At 45.6% G+C, this 19,748-nt stretch overlaps 1 protein-coding gene across 9 annotated transcripts in view; it reads left to right on the forward strand.

The window, feature by feature from the left end:
• The window catches only part of syne2a (spectrin repeat containing, nuclear envelope 2a), a 250,928-nt gene that overhangs the window by 64,434 nt on the left and 166,746 nt on the right, over positions 1-19,748 (forward strand). For 8 of the 9 annotated variants that reach the window (XM_014145109.2, XM_014145105.2, XM_014145104.2 and 5 more), the window contains 21 exons: positions 2,448-2,606; positions 2,923-3,726; positions 4,087-4,221; positions 4,914-5,066; positions 5,589-5,782; positions 6,288-6,597; positions 7,628-7,749; positions 8,470-8,593; positions 9,108-9,268; positions 9,566-9,716; positions 10,007-10,806; positions 10,956-11,129; positions 11,849-11,999; positions 12,942-13,100; positions 13,422-13,589; positions 13,838-13,939; positions 14,539-14,742; positions 15,048-15,253; positions 15,499-15,606; positions 15,760-16,054; positions 16,223-16,401. In XM_014145109.2, the coding sequence (XP_014000584.2) occupies positions 2,448-2,606; positions 2,923-3,726; positions 4,087-4,221; positions 4,914-5,066; positions 5,589-5,782; positions 6,288-6,597; positions 7,628-7,749; positions 8,470-8,593; positions 9,108-9,268; positions 9,566-9,716; positions 10,007-10,806; positions 10,956-11,129; positions 11,849-11,999; positions 12,942-13,100; positions 13,422-13,589; positions 13,838-13,939; positions 14,539-14,742; positions 15,048-15,253; positions 15,499-15,606; positions 15,760-16,054; positions 16,223-16,401 (4,859 nt within the window). The remainder of the gene's footprint in view (positions 1-2,447; positions 2,607-2,922; positions 3,727-4,086; positions 4,222-4,913; positions 5,067-5,588; positions 5,783-6,287; positions 6,598-7,627; positions 7,750-8,469; positions 8,594-9,107; positions 9,269-9,565; positions 9,717-10,006; positions 10,807-10,955; positions 11,130-11,848; positions 12,000-12,941; positions 13,101-13,421; positions 13,590-13,837; positions 13,940-14,538; positions 14,743-15,047; positions 15,254-15,498; positions 15,607-15,759; positions 16,055-16,222; positions 16,402-19,748) is intronic. The other variant, XM_014145112.2, reaches the window with a different exon arrangement.

Consider the following 19,748-nt stretch of genomic DNA (forward strand, 5'->3'; position numbering starts at 1 on the left):
TGTCCTTTTGCTGTATTCTAGTAGTGGCAGATCATGTATTCTAGTACTGGCAGATCATGTACTCTAGTAGTGGCAGATCATGTACTCTAGTAGTGGCAGATCATGTACTCTTGTAGTGGCAGATCATGTACTCTAGTACTGGCAGATCATGTATTCTAGTAGTGGCAGATTATGTATTCTAGTACTGGCAGATCATGTACTCTAGTACTGGCAGATCATGTATTCTAGTACTGGCAGATCATGTATTCTAGTAGTGGCAGATCATGTACTCTAGTAGTGGCAGATCATGTACTCTAGTAGTGGCAGATCATGTACTCTAGTAGTGGCAGATCATGTATTCTATTACTGGCAGATCATATAGGCTACAGGTATTAACTTTAGCCCTACCAGCAAACTAAAAACATTCCTAGGACATTAGCTACCATTGCCATTAAGTTCTAATAAAATGTTCCATCACAAATGGAAGTCTTATGTTTGTGCATTTCTAATAACCAATTTCTGTGTTCATGCAAGTGACTGACTGAACGAATCCTCACTATCAGTATCTGCAATTTGGCAGGACGCCCAGAACCTTGTTTTAGGAAAGTTATCTCAGTTCAAGGTCTCAACTTCGAGAGAAGAAGCCTTGTGAGGTATTGGTCTGTCACATGCTTCAACCAGTATTAGTCAGTCACATGCATGAACCAAACGTTGATGATGAATTAATTATGATGAATAATGAATAAGCTAAATCATGCAAATATTACTTGTCTGTGTAAGTATATAAGATAACTAACGGGACTGCCCAGTTAGAGCTCCTGACAGACTTTCACTATGGGGCATCAAGTTTGTTGGAACCTCTCTAGTTAACTGTTAACCTCTATGGGCTAGGTGGGACGCTAGCGTGCCACCCGTGGTGCACTCCATCAACAGCAGGTGCATTTCAAGAGCGGCAAATTTGAATCCAAATAAATGTCAAAATTCTAATTTTTCAAACATACAACTATTTTACACCCTTTGAAAGATAAACATCTCCTTAATCTAACCACGTTTTACGATTTCAAAAAGGTTTTACGGCGAAAGCATAAATTTAGAGTATGTTAGGACAGTACATTTACAAGAGTTGTGTGTAATGTTTTGTCAATTCAAAGACAGGGTCACCAAAACCATAAAACCAGCTAAAATGATGCACTAACCTTTTACAATCTCCATCAGATGACACTCCTAGGACATTATGTTAGACAATGCATGCATTTTTAGTTCTATCAAGTTCATATTTATATCCAAAAACAGCGTTTTACTATGGCATTGATGTTGAGGAAATCGTTTCCCTCCAATAACCGGCAGTCAAGTCAGCACCACTAATTAAATAATTAAAATTAGAAAACATTGGTAAAATATTATATTGTCATTTAAAGAATTATAGATTTACATCTCTTGAACGCAATCAACTTGCCAGATTTAAAAATAACCTTACTGGGAAATCACACTTTGCAATAATCTGAGCACTGCGCCCAGAAAAATACGCGTTGCGATACAGACTAGACGTCATGTTGGGGAGATCTAAAATCGAAAATACTATGTAAATAATCCATTACCTTTGATTCTCTTCATCAGATGTCACTTCCAGGTATCACAGGTCCATAACGAATGTAGTTTTGTTCAAAAAAGCTCATCATTTATGTCCAAAAATCTCCGTCTTGTTAGCACATGATCTAAGCCAGCCGGACTTCTCGTCATGAACGAGGGGAAAAAAATATATTTACGTTCGTTCAAAGATGTCAAACGTTGTATAGCATAAATCATTAGGGCCTTTTTTAACCAGAACATGAATAATATTCAAGGTGGACGAATGCATACTCTTTTATAACGTATTGGAACGAGGGTACCCAACATGAACTCGCGCGCCAGGTGTCTAATGGGCCATCATCGTTCCATGGCTCTTGTTCGGTCAGATCTCCCTCCAGAAGACTCAAAACACTTTGTAAAGGCTGGTGACATCTAGTGGAAGCAATAGGAAGTGCCAAAATATTCCTCAGCCCCTGTGTTTTTCAATGGGATAGGTTTAAAGGTAATACAACACATCAGGTATCCACTTCCTGTCAGAAAATGTCTCAGGGTTTTGCCTGCCAAATGAGTTCTGTTATACTCACAGACACCATTCAAACAGTTTTAGAAAATTTAGGGTGTTTTCTATCCATATGTAATAAGTATATGCATATTCTAGTTACTGGGTAGGAGTGGTAACCAGATTAAATCGGGTATGTTTTTTTATCCAGCCGTGTCAATACTGCCCCCTAGCCCTAACAGGTTAATAAACAATGATTCATTTAGATTGACTTCAAGTGTCCCTGGTGATATTTTCCACAACATGTGTAGAATATCCACGACACATTACTTCATAACATTCCATAAACTTTAAAATAATGTTTTTGCAACATTTTGTTTGTTTCTCTTGTTCTGCGCAGGCACTGATCTCTCGTGGCCTGCAGCTTGAGGGCCAAGTGGTGACAGAGGGGCAGGACCTGCAAGTCCTGGTGGAGAAAGCACAGACGAACTCCCCTATTCAACACCTCAATGCAGCTGCTTTGGAGGACAGAGTCACAGAAGCGGTTGCCCAGGCTCAGGTACTTACAGTAATGGACAACGGATTCACACAGCAGCCATGATTATATGACATTTCAGGCTAGCTGGGTAGGAAATGGAAGTGCTCCATTTCAGTCTATGGAAAACAGTGTGGGTCGTCATGTTCGACCATTAAACTAGCAGATTATTAATAAATCCAGTTGTTGGCTGTTACATTCTCAAAGACCCAACCCTTAGTTTATGAACATGTTAAGACCTGACTGTAGGCGGATATAGAAATTGAGGAGTGCTCTTTGAAGTTTGTCTGTCTCAGTTTCAGAGGTGTTTGCTTTGGGTTGTGTGTCTCTCCTTTTCCAGGAAATTGTGGAGATGCTTAGCTCCCTGGGGTCGAGGCGAGCTTGGGTGCCGGCGGGGGATGAGCCACCACCCAAGGTGCTAGTCCGCTGGTACTCACTGCCAGAGACCCAGAGGGGTTCATTTGCAGCGGCCACAGCCAAGAGCAAGAGTGACCTACCATCCCACGCCAAGCTTGCAACTCAGACACCCCCACATTGGCGGCACACAGAACCCCATAGCCCACTGCAAGGGGACCGTCTACCCCAGGCCATCAGCCAGCAGACAGCCACCACCAAGGCCCTACCACAAAGTCAACCTCACACTCAGACCCCAACACAGCCTCAGCCGGTGGGCCTCACTACATCTCAGGTTCAGACTCAAAACAAACCTCAAACGCAGCAAACTCAAACTCCCATTGAACCACGAGTTCAGCTTCTGGCCCAAGTTCAAACATACGCCAAAACCAGTGAAACTCAACCTTTGAACCAAAGTCACGAAGAGCAAGAGCAGCAGCCTGTGGGTCAATCTTTGTACCATGATCCCACGGTGCCCCAAACCCAGTCTGAACCAACTCAAAAACAGACCCACATCCCCAAATTCAGAGTTAAAGGCCAACTGAGGACCCAGAACCCTCCTCAACAGGGTAGCGACCAAGCCTCTCCACACCCACCGTTCATGGTCCATAGCGAGATCTACTCGAAAGCCAAGGCGATGGCTAGGAGCAGGCTGGAGAAGGCCAAGTTTCGCTTGCAAGAGAACATCCAGGAAGCCATTGTACTCTTCAGTGACCGAGAGATGTCTGACTGGCAAGCCAAGAGAAAAGAGGTATGAAATCAAAGAGTATTTCATCTCACATTTGAGTTTTTTTCCTTGTCAAGGTTACCATTTCCATTTCCATTATTATCACGTGGGTAACTTTTTAATAGGTCTGAATAGTGTCTCTTTATTTAATATCTGTTAAATTTTGTGTAATATAGTAAAAATGTTCCTTTGTCAGAAGTTGTCATTTGTAATCCCGGAGTATGGCAACGGTGCAACACCTCAGATTTATGGAATTCAATGTATTTTTGGAGTGTTGGTCAATGGTCAGTGTTGGTCAATGGTTAGTATGTGGTTGTGTTGTCCATGGTCAACATGTCCGTGTGGTGGTCATGATTTTTGTCTGCATGATCTCTCGTCCTCCAGAGGGCCTTGGGTGCTTTGAGGCCCGCCATCCTGGAGGAGTTCCTGGGGGCCGCTGAGGGTTTGGGGGCCCTCTGCTCTGGGGCCCAGCTCCAAGCTGTGAAGCTACTGTCTCTTTCAGTCAGGAGCCAGTGGGAGGTAAGAATGGGAAAAGGAGCTGGTTCAAAGAAGACATTACATTTACCTAAAATGTTATATTTTCGTCATTTAGAAGACAGCCTTATCCAGAGTGACTTACAAAAAGGGACACTATAGAAAATGTTTGTTCACTGTTTGCTGCCTTTGATAAATAAAATGTATTTATTTTTTAAGAAGTGGGGCAGTCCCACACTTACATATTTTATTGTTTATTGGATAGGACAGAAAGAGGTATAGACGAAAAATAGGAGAGTTGTGGCTGAAAGAGCAATGGGCTGGATTCAAACCCATGCTGGTAGCAGTACATGTATTCCAGAGGCAGCAGCCTAGACAGCTAGACCTCCCCAGGCCACAATAAATAACCTTTTAATAAAACATAATGGTTAGGGTTGGCAGAAAAGTGATGATTGAACTCATACCTAACAGGGCTTTGAGCTCCATTGGGAAATGTATAGGTTATGTGCAGATCAGTGGATACATTGTTTTGTTAACCTATCACAATCCAATTGCAGGGAGCTGTATGGTGTCCATATTAGGATTGCACACACCAGCTGTAGTTGTGTCAGTCACAAGGAGTCCTAATATGAACACTGTACCAATGCATTGCATGAGCAGCTTATCATTCTATGCTCATTTCATTTGATTTAATGCCTAGTCTTACTAACAGTGGTTTTGTGTCTTGTGACGCCCAGGCTGTGCATTCAGAGATGACTGCCTTTTTGCCACTCTTGTGGTCTGAGATCAACGGGGTGCGGTCCCTTAACCCCACTGTTATGAGATGTGACATATACACTACTAACACTGAGCGAGATGCCACTGACCCTGAACCTGTGTACAGACAACAGGTACCACGAAATCTTTTGAATCAATATTTCACAGCATTGTTGCACGGTAACATGATAGCATGAAATGAGGCCTAATTTCCATTAGTGGTGGCTGGGGGAATAAATGGAATGATATCAAAATGATATGCTTTCCATGTGTTTGATACCACTCCGTTCACTCCATTCAAGCCATTATTATGAGCTGTCCTCCCCTTACCAGCCACCGGTGATTGTCATGCAATGGAGGCTTTGAAGCAGAAGGGTTGGGAGGAGATGTATTTTTTTTACAGGTTGATCCTGATTGTACATCAGTCTCATTTAGTCTAACGGGGTTCTCATTCTCCAAACCACTGTACTTCACTGTACTCCAAACGTGGCTCTGGAGCTTGGTCTACATCAGGGATGGGAAACTTTGATGGGGGTCGGGGCCACAAGAAATCTGAACTCATCATGAGGGGCCGCAGTTGCTTGCGGGTCTGTGTACCCACATGTGCGTAACCGTGTTTCAGTAGGATTCATTCTATTTTATTTATATTGTTCTAGGCATGTCTACCCACAGCGGGCAGTGCGACACTGAGGGGTGCAGAGCGCCTGGAGGCCCTCAGGGAGCTGTGTGAGACCCTGGCTCCGGAAAGTGCCCCCAGCAGAGCTGCAGTCCAGCGAAGGGAGTCAGGGGGAGGGAAGGAGAGCATGCTGCCGCAACTGCAGCACGGTGCCACAGTGCCCCCGCAGGACAGGTGAAACATAGCGCTACATTTACAAAGTTTCAATGGTGCTCTACAGAAACAAACTGGCCATTGGGAAGTTTCGGCAAATGCCAGATGGGCTGGTCCATCTTTAGCCCAGTGGTCTGGTATAAATTGAGGGTTTTGCGTAAAATGATCATTATTTGGCTAGTAATTGGGGCCTCAAGGGAAAAAATGGGCCGGTGTACTAGAAATGCCCGGGCCAATTTGTGGTCTGCACATGGTAATCAATGCAACAATTCTAATTGCAAATAACCCGTAATGTCTTTAATATCTTAGTAGTGATAAAATGATTCAATTCATTTAGATTATTGTTTGATGCTATAAAGTTAAATTATTGATGGGCTAGTTAAACATCAGCCACTTGTTTTGTCTGTAAAACCTCAAACTATTAAATATGTGTATTTATATTTATATTTCCTGAGGCCAGGCAATAGGATTAGCTAAGTGATTGTCCTGGGTTTTATCCCCTGTTGTTGTTCTTGTGTCACTTTAGCAGGGGGTGCGAGCCTGGAGATCACACCCTGCTGAGCGAGACTGGCCAGCAGGCTGGCCCACAAAAGCAAAGCCAGGAGCTCCCACAAAAGCAAGCTGGACACCGCTCTCAGGCTCTGCAAGACCAGAACCAAACCCAACTAAAACAGGACCGCCCACTGCAAGTCCAGGGTCTCCCACTGCAGACCCCGGAACACCCACTCCCAGTCCAAGATCGCCCATTGCATGTCCAGGGCCGCCTACTGCAAGTCCAAGGGGGTCGTTTAATGCATGTCCAGAAAAGCCATCAACAAGGCCCAAATCACACTCAGGTACTGGAAGTGGTAGGATGGTAGGATGCTAGTCTTCGGTATCCTGAATCTGGTGTTTCACTCTTACTAATGGCTGGAAAAGTATCTTCTCAGAGAGTGGGCTTGGGCTCAATGAAGGGTGTGGATATATTCTCAGATGGCTCTGGTTACATTGACATTTCAAGGACTAGGCCAACTAGCTAGCTAGTTAGTTAGCAGAAAGGAAATCTGCACTATGGCTTCATTCAAAATATTTATGCTGTATCAGAGGATACATTAGTTAGAGGTAAATTAGTTAATAGACCAATAAGAAAGAAGGTTCCGCACCTCTCTGCCTATAATAGCTAGTTTTCCCATCCCCACTCAGACCACTCCCAGACAGTCCTTGCAAAATTCTTGCTTGAGAAATTGCTCTTTGCTAAGAAGCAATTTTTGTATTTTTTTTTACAATTTTAATTGAAAACAATCACAGTAAGGTACTTAATTGTTACCCAGAAATTATTTGATATTAATATATAAACGGATGCATTGGACCTTTAAACTGGCCTTTGTGAAGAGCCATGGTGTAGTGGTAACAGTCCCTGGCACGTGTCATAATTTACAACTCCCCACCGGAGACTGGGGTTTAGCCCCTGCATTCACCCTTCTCATTGTTTCTCCTCATCTCAGTTACTTGCAGTCTGAATAAAGTGTTAAAACACCCTCAAAAAACTGGCATTTGCCCTTTTCCTAAGAACCTCATACTAGAGGCCGAGTCTTGGTTGGCTGCTCCTGGCACCTCTTATGACAGAGGCAGCTGTAGGAGTTAATCCCCAGTAATTGGATAAAGCCGTGCTAGAGGGTGTAGGGTGAAGTTGCCTCTACATGCTGATCCTGTGTCAGTATAGCATTTCCCCCCTAATGGTTAAGAAAATAATTAAGGGAGGGGAAGCTGATCCTGTATCTGTACCTAGGGGGGAAACTTCATGCCGGAGTGTGCTAGAGCCACTGTCCGGCATTACTGCCTCCCCTGACCCTGCTGTTACCGTGCGCCTGTTTGCCTGTCTCCTAGATGATCATCAGGGGCGATAGCGTGGAGACCGAGCAGCCAGCACCTGAACGGACAGTCATCCCGGCCGCTGCCACCACCCCCCCACAGGAAGAGGGGTCGTCAACGCAGGAAGTGGTGGAGAGGTAAGGGATCCATCTCTACTGTTTGTTGGCTAGTGTAAACAAAAGTAAAAAAAGACAGTCAAGACGCACGCTGATAATTCTCTTCCATTAAAGCCTCTTTTCAATTTGTTCAAGGCGAGCTCAAATCGTTGCATTAGCCTACACAGTTTGTAAGCCTGGATAGGATGAGCTGAAAAGAACAATGGTTGGATCATGTGTTGATGCTGAGATATGGATAGAGAAACAGATTGGAATGACTGTAAAATGTTTAGTTAAATATACACTTTCATATATAGATATAGAATGCTATAAGAAAGCTATAAGCTGTTTATAGACACTGTGCCAACCACTACAACAACAAGTTGCCAGGGCCAATCGACCACATTACCAAACCGTTTCAACCAACGCTCCATTTTAAAACTTGTCGCACTTGTTGACATTTAAACTTTGATGGTTTTGTTTAATGCAGGAGAACGTCGCTAATGTGAGTGACGCTTTATTCTCACCTCTGGTTTTCAGGGACAGTGTCCCTGGTTGTTTTGAAAGATGCTCATAGATCAAATGTGTTGTTATTAAATGACTGCACTGAATCAATTGAACAACTTTTTATATTTTATCTATTTTTGCTGGTTGTTTTTAGGTTTTTAATTTCTGTCTTAATTTGTTTGCACTGCGTCAACAAATGTCACTTTTGTAAAACATTTTTTTTAATAATAACAAAGTTGAACCTTGGCTATTCAGGTACAGAGCTTCCCGTTCAGCCTTCCATTCACAGCTCCAGAGAAACAGACAGAGTCTGGAGAGAGAGTTTCAGCCCGAGCCAGTCACCACCTCTGCCCTGCACAGCCACATCAAGGAGCTACAGGTAAGTCTCAGCCATAGAATGGTTTATTTCACACATATATAAATACCTGTGCCACAATAATGCACGTTGGCAGTTTACTATGCAGAAACATTGAATAGCTTTGCAGCTTACACAAGATAAAAAAAATACATTAAATAGACAAAGAACTACTGGAAGGGACAAAGCCCAGGCTCACACCAATTGGACTGGAACACTCATGTGTGACACGGATCATTTCTATGGTCTCAGCTGCCTTCCTGCCAGATTTGTGTTCAGTAAGACACGCTGTTTGGAAATTAGAATATCTTATTGTACACGTTCAGGTAGTACCTCCCCATTTCAGTCCGTTTCAAACGTGAGTGTGTACATAAAAAAAAATGTGTGCGTGTGTTTTAAATGTGTGTGCGTTTCAAAAATACGTGTGTGTGTGTGTGTGTGTGTGTGTGTGTGTGTGTGTGTGTGTGTGTGTGTGTGTGTGTGTGTGTGTGTGTGTGTGTGTGTGTGTGTGTGTGTGTGTGTGTGTGTGTGTCGGCAGGCTCTTAAGCAGGAGACTGAGGTGCTGTGGTTTGAGTTTGAGCTGCAGTCCTCCCAGGTATCGCAGCAGCAGATTGCAGAGGGAGGTAGACTGGAGGGGGACAGTGAAGGGGCCAAGCTCGTTCAGCAGTGGAGAGGCCAGCAGATCTGCCTGCAGACCAGGTCCAGTCCCACTTTCAAGTTAATTTGATTTATTTGAAAAAGTGCATTTGGGGAGACGTATGATAAAAGATACTAACGAGACTAGGGAAGTCTCCACTCCCCTTTCGAATTTCAAAAGATGCGAACACATGTAGGGACCAATTGTGTTGAATTTTTTTTGGGTTCAAAGTACCCATTGTTACCACATCATTTCCATTTAAATACTTGGTAGTTATTCCTGCATTTGTGTGTTTGTGTGTGCATACATGTATGTGTGTGTGCGTGTGTAAAATTAAATGGCTTGTGTTTCTCTCTCAGAATGGCTTCTCTGGCCACCACCGTGGAGCTGATGGAATCAGCAGACTCTCAGATATCACTGATCTCAGACCAGCTTGACCGCATCACCAGGCAGCCCATAGCTATCTCACTCTATGGGCTGACTGATCCCTTGACTGTGGCTGACTTTAAGGTATACTGTACATGTCAGTGTTCACTCATCAGTTGACTTGACTCACAACAGTTGATGAGTTGTATGTATTTTGTTCAACACACACACACACACACACACACACACACACACACACACACACACACACACACACACACACACACACACACACACACACACACACACACACACACACACACACACACTAAGCTCATGAGCCGTTAATAAGTGATTTTCTTCAATAATCAATGGGTAATTTAATCAAGTTCAAAGAGTGTGTCTTTAAGTGTCTACTGTCTTCCTGTCCCCAGGAAATGGACCAGCGGCTCCACGCGGAGCTGAAGTGCGTGTCGGGGCAGACCTCCGAGGGGGAGTCCCTAGACCCCTCTACACCCCCACCCCTGTGCCACCGCCTCCACCAGCTCAGAGAGACACTAAAGAGGGTGCGCTCTGCCGCCGGGGCCCTTGATCGCTTTCTAGCCCAGATACGAGAAGCCGATGCTGGGATACAGGCTGCGCTGGTTCCCTTGGACCACTGGCAACATGGAGATGGTGCGACCCGGGCCCGAGGCAGGCATTCCGGGCTGCTGTCTATCCGGCAGAGTGTGAGGAAGTACGAAGAAGAAGCCGGGAGCGTGGATGGTCTACTGGAGGCAGCCGGAATGGAGTTGACGATGGAAGGTGCTGCTGTCACTTGTCGTGACACAGTGGCAGCGTTGTCACAGCGACTGGATGAGGCAGACCTCGAGTTGGCCGGAAGCGGAATTGGGAGGGGGCAGAAGCAGAAGGAGGAGGAGGAGCTAAGCCTTAAAGGGTGGGGGAAAGGGGAGGGGCCTGACATGCAGAGGAGGGGATTGGAACAAAAGGAAGATGATGCGTTCCAAAGAAAGAGAGGGCAGGAACAGGGGGTAGGGCCTAAGGCCCAAAGAAGGAGGGAAGAGGAGGAATCATCGGGCCTTAGGAGGAAGGGCCAGGTGGAAGGGAAAGAGGGGGAGGAGAAGAGGAGTTCAGGCCAGAGGAGGATGGCCCTATTGGTGGTCCTGAGGGAGATTCAGAGGGCAGTGGAGCAGCAGGGACTGAAGGAGCCGACACTCCCTGCGGTGCAGCACAGGTGAGTGACAAACATGCACACAAACACACACATACACACAAACACACACATACACACACACACACACACACACACACACATACACACTTTCTCTGTAGCACTTGTGGATGAGCAAACACGCTCTTTTACCCTGTCCTCCTCCTCCTCAGGATGCGTGCATTGGCAGACCTGGAGGGGCGTCTGGCTGCGCTGCGCTTTGAGCTGCAGAGTCTAGAGACTGCAGACCGCGCTGCTGCGCAAACGACACCCAACCCCGAGAGGGGTGGAGCCACACAGGAGCTGGAGACATTGTGGGAGGAGACCCATAGAGCCATTACAGAGAGGTAAGACAGAAAGAAGAGAGGAGAGTTGAAATAAAGGAGTGGAGGAGTGAAAAGATGGGAGAGAGGTGTCCAACAGAACCATTACTGGGGAGGTAAGAGAGGAAGAGGAGAGGTGAAGGAGAGGTGGAGTGACAGGATCAATGGGGAGGAGGATACTGCCCAAAATAAGAGGGGACACCATAGAGGGGAGGAAGATGCACTCCAAAGAAAGAAGGTACAGGAACAGGGGGAAGGGCTTAAGGCCCAAAGAAAGAGGGGAGAGGAGAAGACCAACAGAGGCATTACTGAGGTAAGAAGACAGATGAGGGAGAGGAGCAAAAAAGAAGAGACAAATGGAGGAGAGAGTAGGGAAAATACGTAGTGAGGTTAAAATGGAGGTAAAGAGGGCGTGAGGTTAAAATGGAGGTAAAGAGGGCGTGAGGTTAAAATGGAGGTAACGAGGGCGTGAGGTTAAAATGGAGGTAACGAGGGCGTGAGGTTAAAATGGAGGTAACGAGGGCGTGAGGTTAAAATGGAGGTAAAGAGGGAGAGAGGTTAAAATGGAAGTAAAGAGTAGACAGACAAGTATCGAAGGGATGGGAAAGGTAACTTTTCAGAAAACAGTCAACACCTGATAAGGACACTTCAAATAAGAAATAACTGTATGTGTGACCGAGTGTGTGATTGAGCTGTGTGTGACTGTGCTGTGTGTGATCAAGCTGTGTGTGTGCATTGCACAGGCTGGATTGTTGTGGAAGTCTAACAGAATTACTGAAGAGGTTCCAAATGGTACACAGTCGTCTAAGCAGCACCTTACAGAGGGCCGAGCGCACCATCAGTGAACAGGCCTCGTACATGGGCAAAGACAACCTACAGAGACTCCTCACTAAGGTAAAGAGCTACAACTTATAGTAATGACAACAAAAACAATAACTGCAACAAGAACAACAGCCACAACCACAAGAACTATGCACCAGATAACACAACCACAAGAACTATGCACCAGATAACACAACCACAAGAACTATGCACCAGATAACACAACCACAAGAACTATGCACCAGATAACACAACCACAAGAACTATGCACCAGATAACACAACCACAAGAACTATGCACCAGATAACACAACCACAAGAACTATGCACCAGATAACACAACCACAAGAACTATGCACCAGATAACACAACCACAAGAACTATGCACCAGATAACACAACCACAAGAACTATGCACCAGATAACACAACCACAAGAACTATGCACCAGATAACACAACCACAAGAACTATGCACCAGATAACACAACCACAAGAACTATGCAACAGATAACACAACCACAAGAACTATGCACCAGATAACACAACCACAAGAACTATGCACCAGATAACACAACCACAAGAACTATGCACCAGATAACACAACCACAAGAACTATGCACCAGATAACACAACCACAAGAACTATGCACCAGATAACACAACCACAAGAACTATGCACCAGATAACACAACCACAAGAACTATGCAACAGATAACACAACCACAAGAACTATGCAACAGATAACACAACCACAAGAACTATGCACCAGATAACACAACCACAAGAACTATGCACCAGATAACACAACCATAATTATCTATTTTTTCCAACACACGATTGCAGCATAAGATCCTAATAACATTTTCTCTCAAATGTGCTTTGTTGTGTATTTATTTTTCATACTTTTCTTTTTCTGTGTGCCTTTGTTTGTATTTGTGTGTGTGTGTGTGTGTGTCTGTTTGTGTGTGTGTGTATGCGGGCATGCGTGCGTACATGTGCGTGTGTGTATATACCAGGTCCACAGCACCAAGGCAGAGTTGAGTGGTCTCGGGGAGGGAGTGGAGGAGATGCGAGGCGTCTGCAAGCAGCTGCAGACTCAGCTGCGCCAAATCCTTGACTGCCCTGAAACTCCATTTGAGGCCGAGGCTGACACCCTGATGGACCGCTGGCTAGATGTGAGTTCTCACCCTATTGCCAGAGACCAATACAAGTACAATTAGTTACACCATAGGGGGCCCTATAATGCCTCAGCAGAAAGACACGTTTTCAATTTGCATCAAATTTCTCACGTGACTTTGGCTCTCCTATTTTGTCACTTTAGGGTAGTGTAATAACAGTGTTCAGCCAAGTGCGCTAGTACTAACCCTAAGGGTCAACATGTTTGCTCTGGTCTACCGAACGCAAGCCAAGTCTCATAGGGTAGGTACTCAGATAAATGTGTGTCCTGAATGGATTATTGCCTAGAACGCCAAACCTGACAGCTGTGATTTTCCCAGGTGACAGAGAGGACGGACTCTCACCTGGACAACCTACGCATGGGGCTGGACCTGTGGGATGGGCTGCTGCAGCTGGGCGGAGAGGTGGAGAGCTGGACCAGCCAAAAATTGGCCCACTTGGTGCAGTCACACCCCTTCCACAGCGAACAAGAAGTCACAGCCATGCAGGTAACATAACGCCCTCTGGCAACTCAAGTCCTTTCACTTTGAAAGGGGAATCGTGATGGTCTGTCTGTCTGCCTGTTGATTCCAGTTAAAGATTCCAAGAGTACCATGTATTTCCGAATCTCAATTCATACTTTTTTTCTCTGCCGTTTTGTTTCATTGGGATTTCAACTAATTCCCTGAATATATTGAAATTGAAATGGATTGAGTCCCAACCTTGATCATGGACCCATGTTGTGTTCTTACTGTAGGAGGAGATCCGGGTCCAGGAGGAGAGTGTGGGGCGCTTCCACAGGAGGGCCTCTGAGATCCAGGTCTTGTTGCAGAGCAAGGAGCCCCCACTGGAGCTTCAGGTGAGTGGGTCTGAGAGGTGGGCCTGGTGGGAGTGGGACTTGAGTGGATCTGGAAATATGGAGTGATATTAGCTATATTAAATTCAATTTCTGGATACAAATGCTAAATTCTTTCCTTCAAATTTAATTTATCTTGGCACTAACTCCATATTGGATAAACAGGTTTGTGTGGGCCAGGGTAGGTCTGGGTGATCCAAGGCCTGGAAAAGCCTTAATGGGCATGGATGGGTCAGGGATAGCCTGTGTGAGTGGTATAACCTGGGTGGGTCTTGGTTAACCTCTGTTGTTCTGGGATAACCTGAATGGGCCTGGGGTAGCCTGTATACTTCTAGGACAGCCTGAATGGGCCTGGGATATGCTGTGTGGGTCTGAGATTGCCGGAGTTAGTCTGAATAAGTCTATATAGCACTGGGTGGTCCTGCACAGGTCTTTGCGCTTCTTCTTATGAAGTTCTTTATCACTACTTTAGAAAGGGTCCTCGTTTACAAAGTCGAAAGTAATACTCTCTCAGAGACACAATTTAGAGAAGTTTATTTTGTGAAATTTTCAAAATGATGCTCAGCAGTGACTGACTCTTCCACTTCCTCTTCCTCACCCAGGTGATCGAGACCCAGATGAGGAAGAAGATGGAGCAGGTGAAGGAGCTTTTCTCCGACCTCGGGGATGTCTACAGGCACCTGGTGGTGGCCAAGGGACAAGTGGCAGCCAAGATGGCCGAGTGTCACTCCTCTCTTCAGGGCATCCAGGACTCACTGGACACGCTCAGTGCTGCTGACGGCCCAAAGCTCCTCACACAGATTCAGGTGAGGGTCAATACTTTCCCATATGGTATCTCTTATGTTTGACCCATATCCCCATTTCAGAGGGTACCCATGGTTTCTTTGGTTCATGTGAGGGATGATTAAGAACTATGCTCCTGAGAGTCATTGATTGATTGAGTCATTGATTGATTGACTATAAAGACACAAAAATGTTCCTTGAACCTATTATATGTTCTTATTAGTGTCTAAAACTACCCAATGTTAAAAAACACTGCTTTCCATAATATTATTCTCCTCCTGCCACTAGTCTTGGTACTCATTGCTCAAACACCTGCTTTCATGTGCAGGAGCTGTCTGCACAGCTTCAGACACAGGAAAAGCAGGCGGAGGGCCTCCTGGAGGAGCTGCACCTCATGACCTCCGTGGCCAGCCCACAGAGCTTGCAGAGCCTAGCTGCGGATGGTGTCCGACTGCATGAGCTTGTCTGTGCAGCCCATCAGCACATTAGTGAAATGAGGGTGCAGGCCCAGAGCGATATCGAGGCCTTGCACAGGTACTGGCTGTCACAAGCATACCTATTGATAGTTACAAGTGTATCTATTCAGATATTAGTCCGTCTTGGGTGTATAATGTGTGACATACTATCAGATTCCATGTTCCCCCAAATGTACTCCAAAATACAGCATCTATGATTTTTAGTGGTTTTGGTTGCACTATATTTTATGGTACGCAAATAACATATTAGTTAGGATTTACTTGCAGTAGTGTTTTACTAACGTGTGTGTGTTTGTGTGGTAGTCTGCAGGAGGAGTGTGCCCATCTGCAAGAGTGGTTGCAAGCTGCAGTGCTGAAGGTGGAGAAAGGAGAGGAGCTTAGCCGCTTGCAGGAGGAAATAGTCGAGCACAGGTCACATAATCTAAAATTGCATTAACTACAATGATGACATTTGCAATAATGATCAAAACAATAATTATGATGATGATGATGATGATGGCCATAAAGGTCATAATGATGGTAGTGATGGTTTTAACTCATCTGTCTCTCCTCCACCAAATCTAGTAAGCACATAGAGGCCCTCAGTGGACACATAACCACCTTGCATGGGAGCACCCTAAAGCATTCCCCCCTACTAAAAGAGGGTGAAAAACTTCTAGAGCGCTGCTGCAGTCTCCACACCCATCTGCTTTCTTCCAAGGAGAACCAGAGCTCTCTGTCCAGCCACACCCAGGCCTTCCAGACTCTGGCCCAGGACACCCACGCCTGGGTTAGAGTCTTGCAACAGCAGGCTGACTCTCTGGCCACTGGAGCCCCATGCTACCACAGCCAGGCTGAGCAAAGACTACAAGCTGCAGAGGTAAGAACCTGTCTTTGGGCTTACTCCAAACTCCGCCTGCAGATTATTTGGTGGTGGTGCAGATGTCCTCTAATAGCGCACAAAAAAGGAAATGACCTGAAATGAAAGTCACATATTGTACCTTTAAACATAACCTTTGTCTCTTGCTGCCTCTGTTGTGTCTGGCAGACTGTGTTGAGTGCCAAGGCAGAGGGAGAGTCTCGAATGAAGGAGCTGAAGGAAGCATGCCACAGGCTGGCCCACAGACCGGGCCTGGGAGAGCGTCTGAAACTGGATGTCATGCAGACTGTCAGTGACACAGAGGTGCAGTGGGGAGCCGTTCTGCAGTCTGCAGACCAACACCGCAGGTAGGTGAATGAATGAGACTCGAGACACTAATCACTTTTCATGATTTTTTATATTTCTGTCAGAAAGGCATGACCTCTGTGTAATTGGTTGATAGTAGGAGAATATTGATTGATTGTGAATAGTTCAAGATGTACTCCTCAGTCTCTGTTTCTACCAACAGTGTAAACTGTAAACTTAGAGTGGGTCTTGGCAAATGTAAATGCCATTGAGTCATTTAAAGTTGAATTGTACATGCAGTTTTGCTCTCTCTCTATCTATCTCTCTCGCTCTCTCTCTATCGCTCTTTCTCTCTCACTCTCACTCTCTCTTACTCTCTTAAGCAAAAACACACTCCAGATCCATGCCACAAATCGTCATATTGTATTACACAACAGCACTGTAAAATGACTACAATATAGGCTCAATTATGATGCTGAATGTGTTTATTGTTCAAGAATAGAAGATAAGATGGGGGGACGGGTGAGGAGGATGCTATGCGTCAGAGTCTTTGTCCTCAGAGGCGATTGTCCTTTTGACTTTCTCTTCTTCTGTTTTGTCGGTCTCTGACTCTGCTGGGGGATTCAGTGTTGCCCTCATCATCATTCCACTTCTGTTCCTTGTGAATGAGGGACCCTGTTGGCCCAGGGCGTGGCTAGAACAGCTAATCTTAGCACTATCCTCAAGAGTAGGACTTAGTCTGCCAGGGGTTGGAAGGAAATTTGGCAAATAAGAAGGTACATCCTCACCTGAATATAGAATCATTAGAGTGGGGTTGTTAAGCCTTTGGCTCTTAGAACTCCGGCTACAGCAGTTCTCATCCTCTTCACCATAATCGCTTTGGTGTCTTGACACAGTGCTACAAGGCTTAGGTGTACGAGAGTGGGAAAAAATTGTGCTGGTGCGGCGGGCCACAGTGCTCCTTCTGAGAGTCATTTCTATCTCGTCATTGATCTCCTCCTGACGGCTTGATTTTCTGGAACGCTTTCTACCTTGAGCAATCGTAGGCTTGTGGTCATAAGAGGTCTGGGTGGTTGACTTGACAAGCTTGCTGTGAATTTGGACATTTCCGAAAAAAACCTGCTTTGACTTAGTTGTGTTTGCATGTTGAGGATCTGGTGCCTGGTGCCTGGGTGATCTTGCATTCCCAGAGGTGCCAGCCAATGGACTTGCTAGTTGGGAGCTCTGAGTTCTGCCATTACAGCAGAAGCCCTCTTCCGTGTCCTTGTTATCAGAGTCATAATCTGCATCTTCAGCTTCTAACTCTAAAATCTCGGGCAGGTTTCTACTTCCTCCAGATGTGTCAGGTAGGTCTGCCGGGTTGACTGTATATAAACACCTGTCTCTATCTTCATTCTCATGGTGCTCAATAGCTCTTGGTCTAGTGTATGGGTACGGGGTCAATCTCTTCACCCTTTGCATTGGCCCATGACTCTGAATGGAGATATGGGAATCTTCTTCTGCCAGCTCAGGTTGTTCACTTGCCATAAACTCTGGACTCCATGTGGTGCCAAGAGATTCTGCTTCATCAAACTCTTCATCATGCGAAGGGCTGGATGGCGTGAGTCTTAAATCGTTATATGGTTTTACATCACAGAAGAACATAGGTGGTGGAGGAGAGGAAGAAAAGTCAAGAGAAGGGGGTAAGTAAATCTCTTGCCTGTGATCGTGGGACAACTCAGTCCCTTGGTGGGATTTAGAAGAAACCTCAATGTTTTGTTTGGGCCCAGAAAATGTTTCAAACATTTGCACATCGTTTGTAGGAAGATCAATACCTTCCATGGGCTCATGAGACAGTTGGATCAGTTGCATGCACCCAGAAGACCACGTAGCCCTTTGTCTTGGTGGCATAGGTACCTTAAACACTCCCTGAGTCGCCAGTGATGGTTTGTTTTGTTGCTTGGAGTCGGTAGAGATCGCAAATCCTTGCCACGAGTCAGGGTTTAATTCAACCCCTAGCCTCTGCTCAGTACACACCTCATTCCTTTTCATAGGTTCAGAAGGAAGCTTAAACTCTCCTTGTGTCTCTGTGGACAATTCAGTCAGTTGTTGGGGCTGAGATACTTCAGATACTTTCAATATTTGCCAGGAGTTTGGTGACACCTCAGTCCCTTGATTGTACTCAGAAAATTGTTCAATGTCTTGCCATGGACCAAAGGATGATTCAGTTTCTGGCCAGGGCTCAGTAGGAGCCTTTGACACTGTGCCAGGTTCTGGGGAAGGCACAGTTATTTGCTGGAGATCATTCTGCTGTGTTTCAGTAGAAGATATTCTAGGCTCAAGTGGTGGTTCAACAGCTGGTCTGTGCTCAGCAGATAAGCCAATCATAGGTTCAGATGACATTTCAATTATTTGGTGGGTTTTTAAAAAAAACTCAATCTGTTGTTTGGGCTCAGTTGACACTTCCAACTCTTGACCAGAATTTGGATATGGATCATTCCAAAGCATGGATTCATGAGGCAGCTCAATGTCTTGAAGGCACTGCTCAACTGTTTGTTTTGGTGGCAGAGGCAACTGGAGCACTTCCTGAGGCTCTTTGCTTTGCTCAGTCCATTGCAGGGGCTCCTCAAACACTTGACAGGAGTCTGAATTAAACTCTACCTCTTGTTTGTGATCAGGAGACTGCTCAATCATTTGCGATGGTTCACAAGCTGACACAATCTCTTGCCAGAGGTTAGATGGCCCTTTTAGTGTCTCATGCTCCCTGGACAGTTCAATTTGTGGTTCTGGCTCAGGGGAAGCGTCAGATGTTTGCCCAGAGTTTGGAGACAACTCAATATTTTTCTTAAACTCTGGAACTTTCTCGATCTCTTGCCATTTTTCAGCAGATGATTTAATTTTGCCCCCACGTTCTGGAGATGTCTCAATCCTTTCTCCTAAAGGAGAACAGCAATAGTTGTTGCACTGCTCACACTCAACGAAAACTGGAAATGGAGAGAGACGGAGTTCCGAGAACTGCTCCCCCTCATCACTTTCTACGATAAATAAAGCAGGAGAGTCTGGGGGAGAGTCGGCTTGAGGGGATCCTGCTGAGGGAGATGGGCTAAGCTCCTCAAGGCAGTCCATGTACACTGAAGCAGGTGATAAACTGTCCTCTTCTTCATGGCCATCAAAGGCCTCTGCAAGGGAGGATACATTGTTGTCATACTCTGGAGATGGAGGAGGAGAAGGACTGTCTTCCCTCCTTGTGTGCTCCAAATACCATGCATCGTTAGTGAGCTGGTTTTCGTGGTAAGTCAGCCCAGTAGCTCCGGCCGCAAGCCCTGGAAGTGTTCTCATCACAGGGGCATCATTCGTTGGCTGCCCCTGTGGTGTTAGGTCAATTGATGCACTGCACCCTGGCTTGCTCGATAAAGGCCCAGTAGAAAGA

Source organism: Salmo salar, chromosome ssa15 (genome assembly GCF_905237065.1).
Source record: "Salmo salar chromosome ssa15, Ssal_v3.1, whole genome shotgun sequence".
Lineage (NCBI taxonomy): Eukaryota > Metazoa > Chordata > Actinopteri > Salmoniformes > Salmonidae > Salmo > Salmo salar.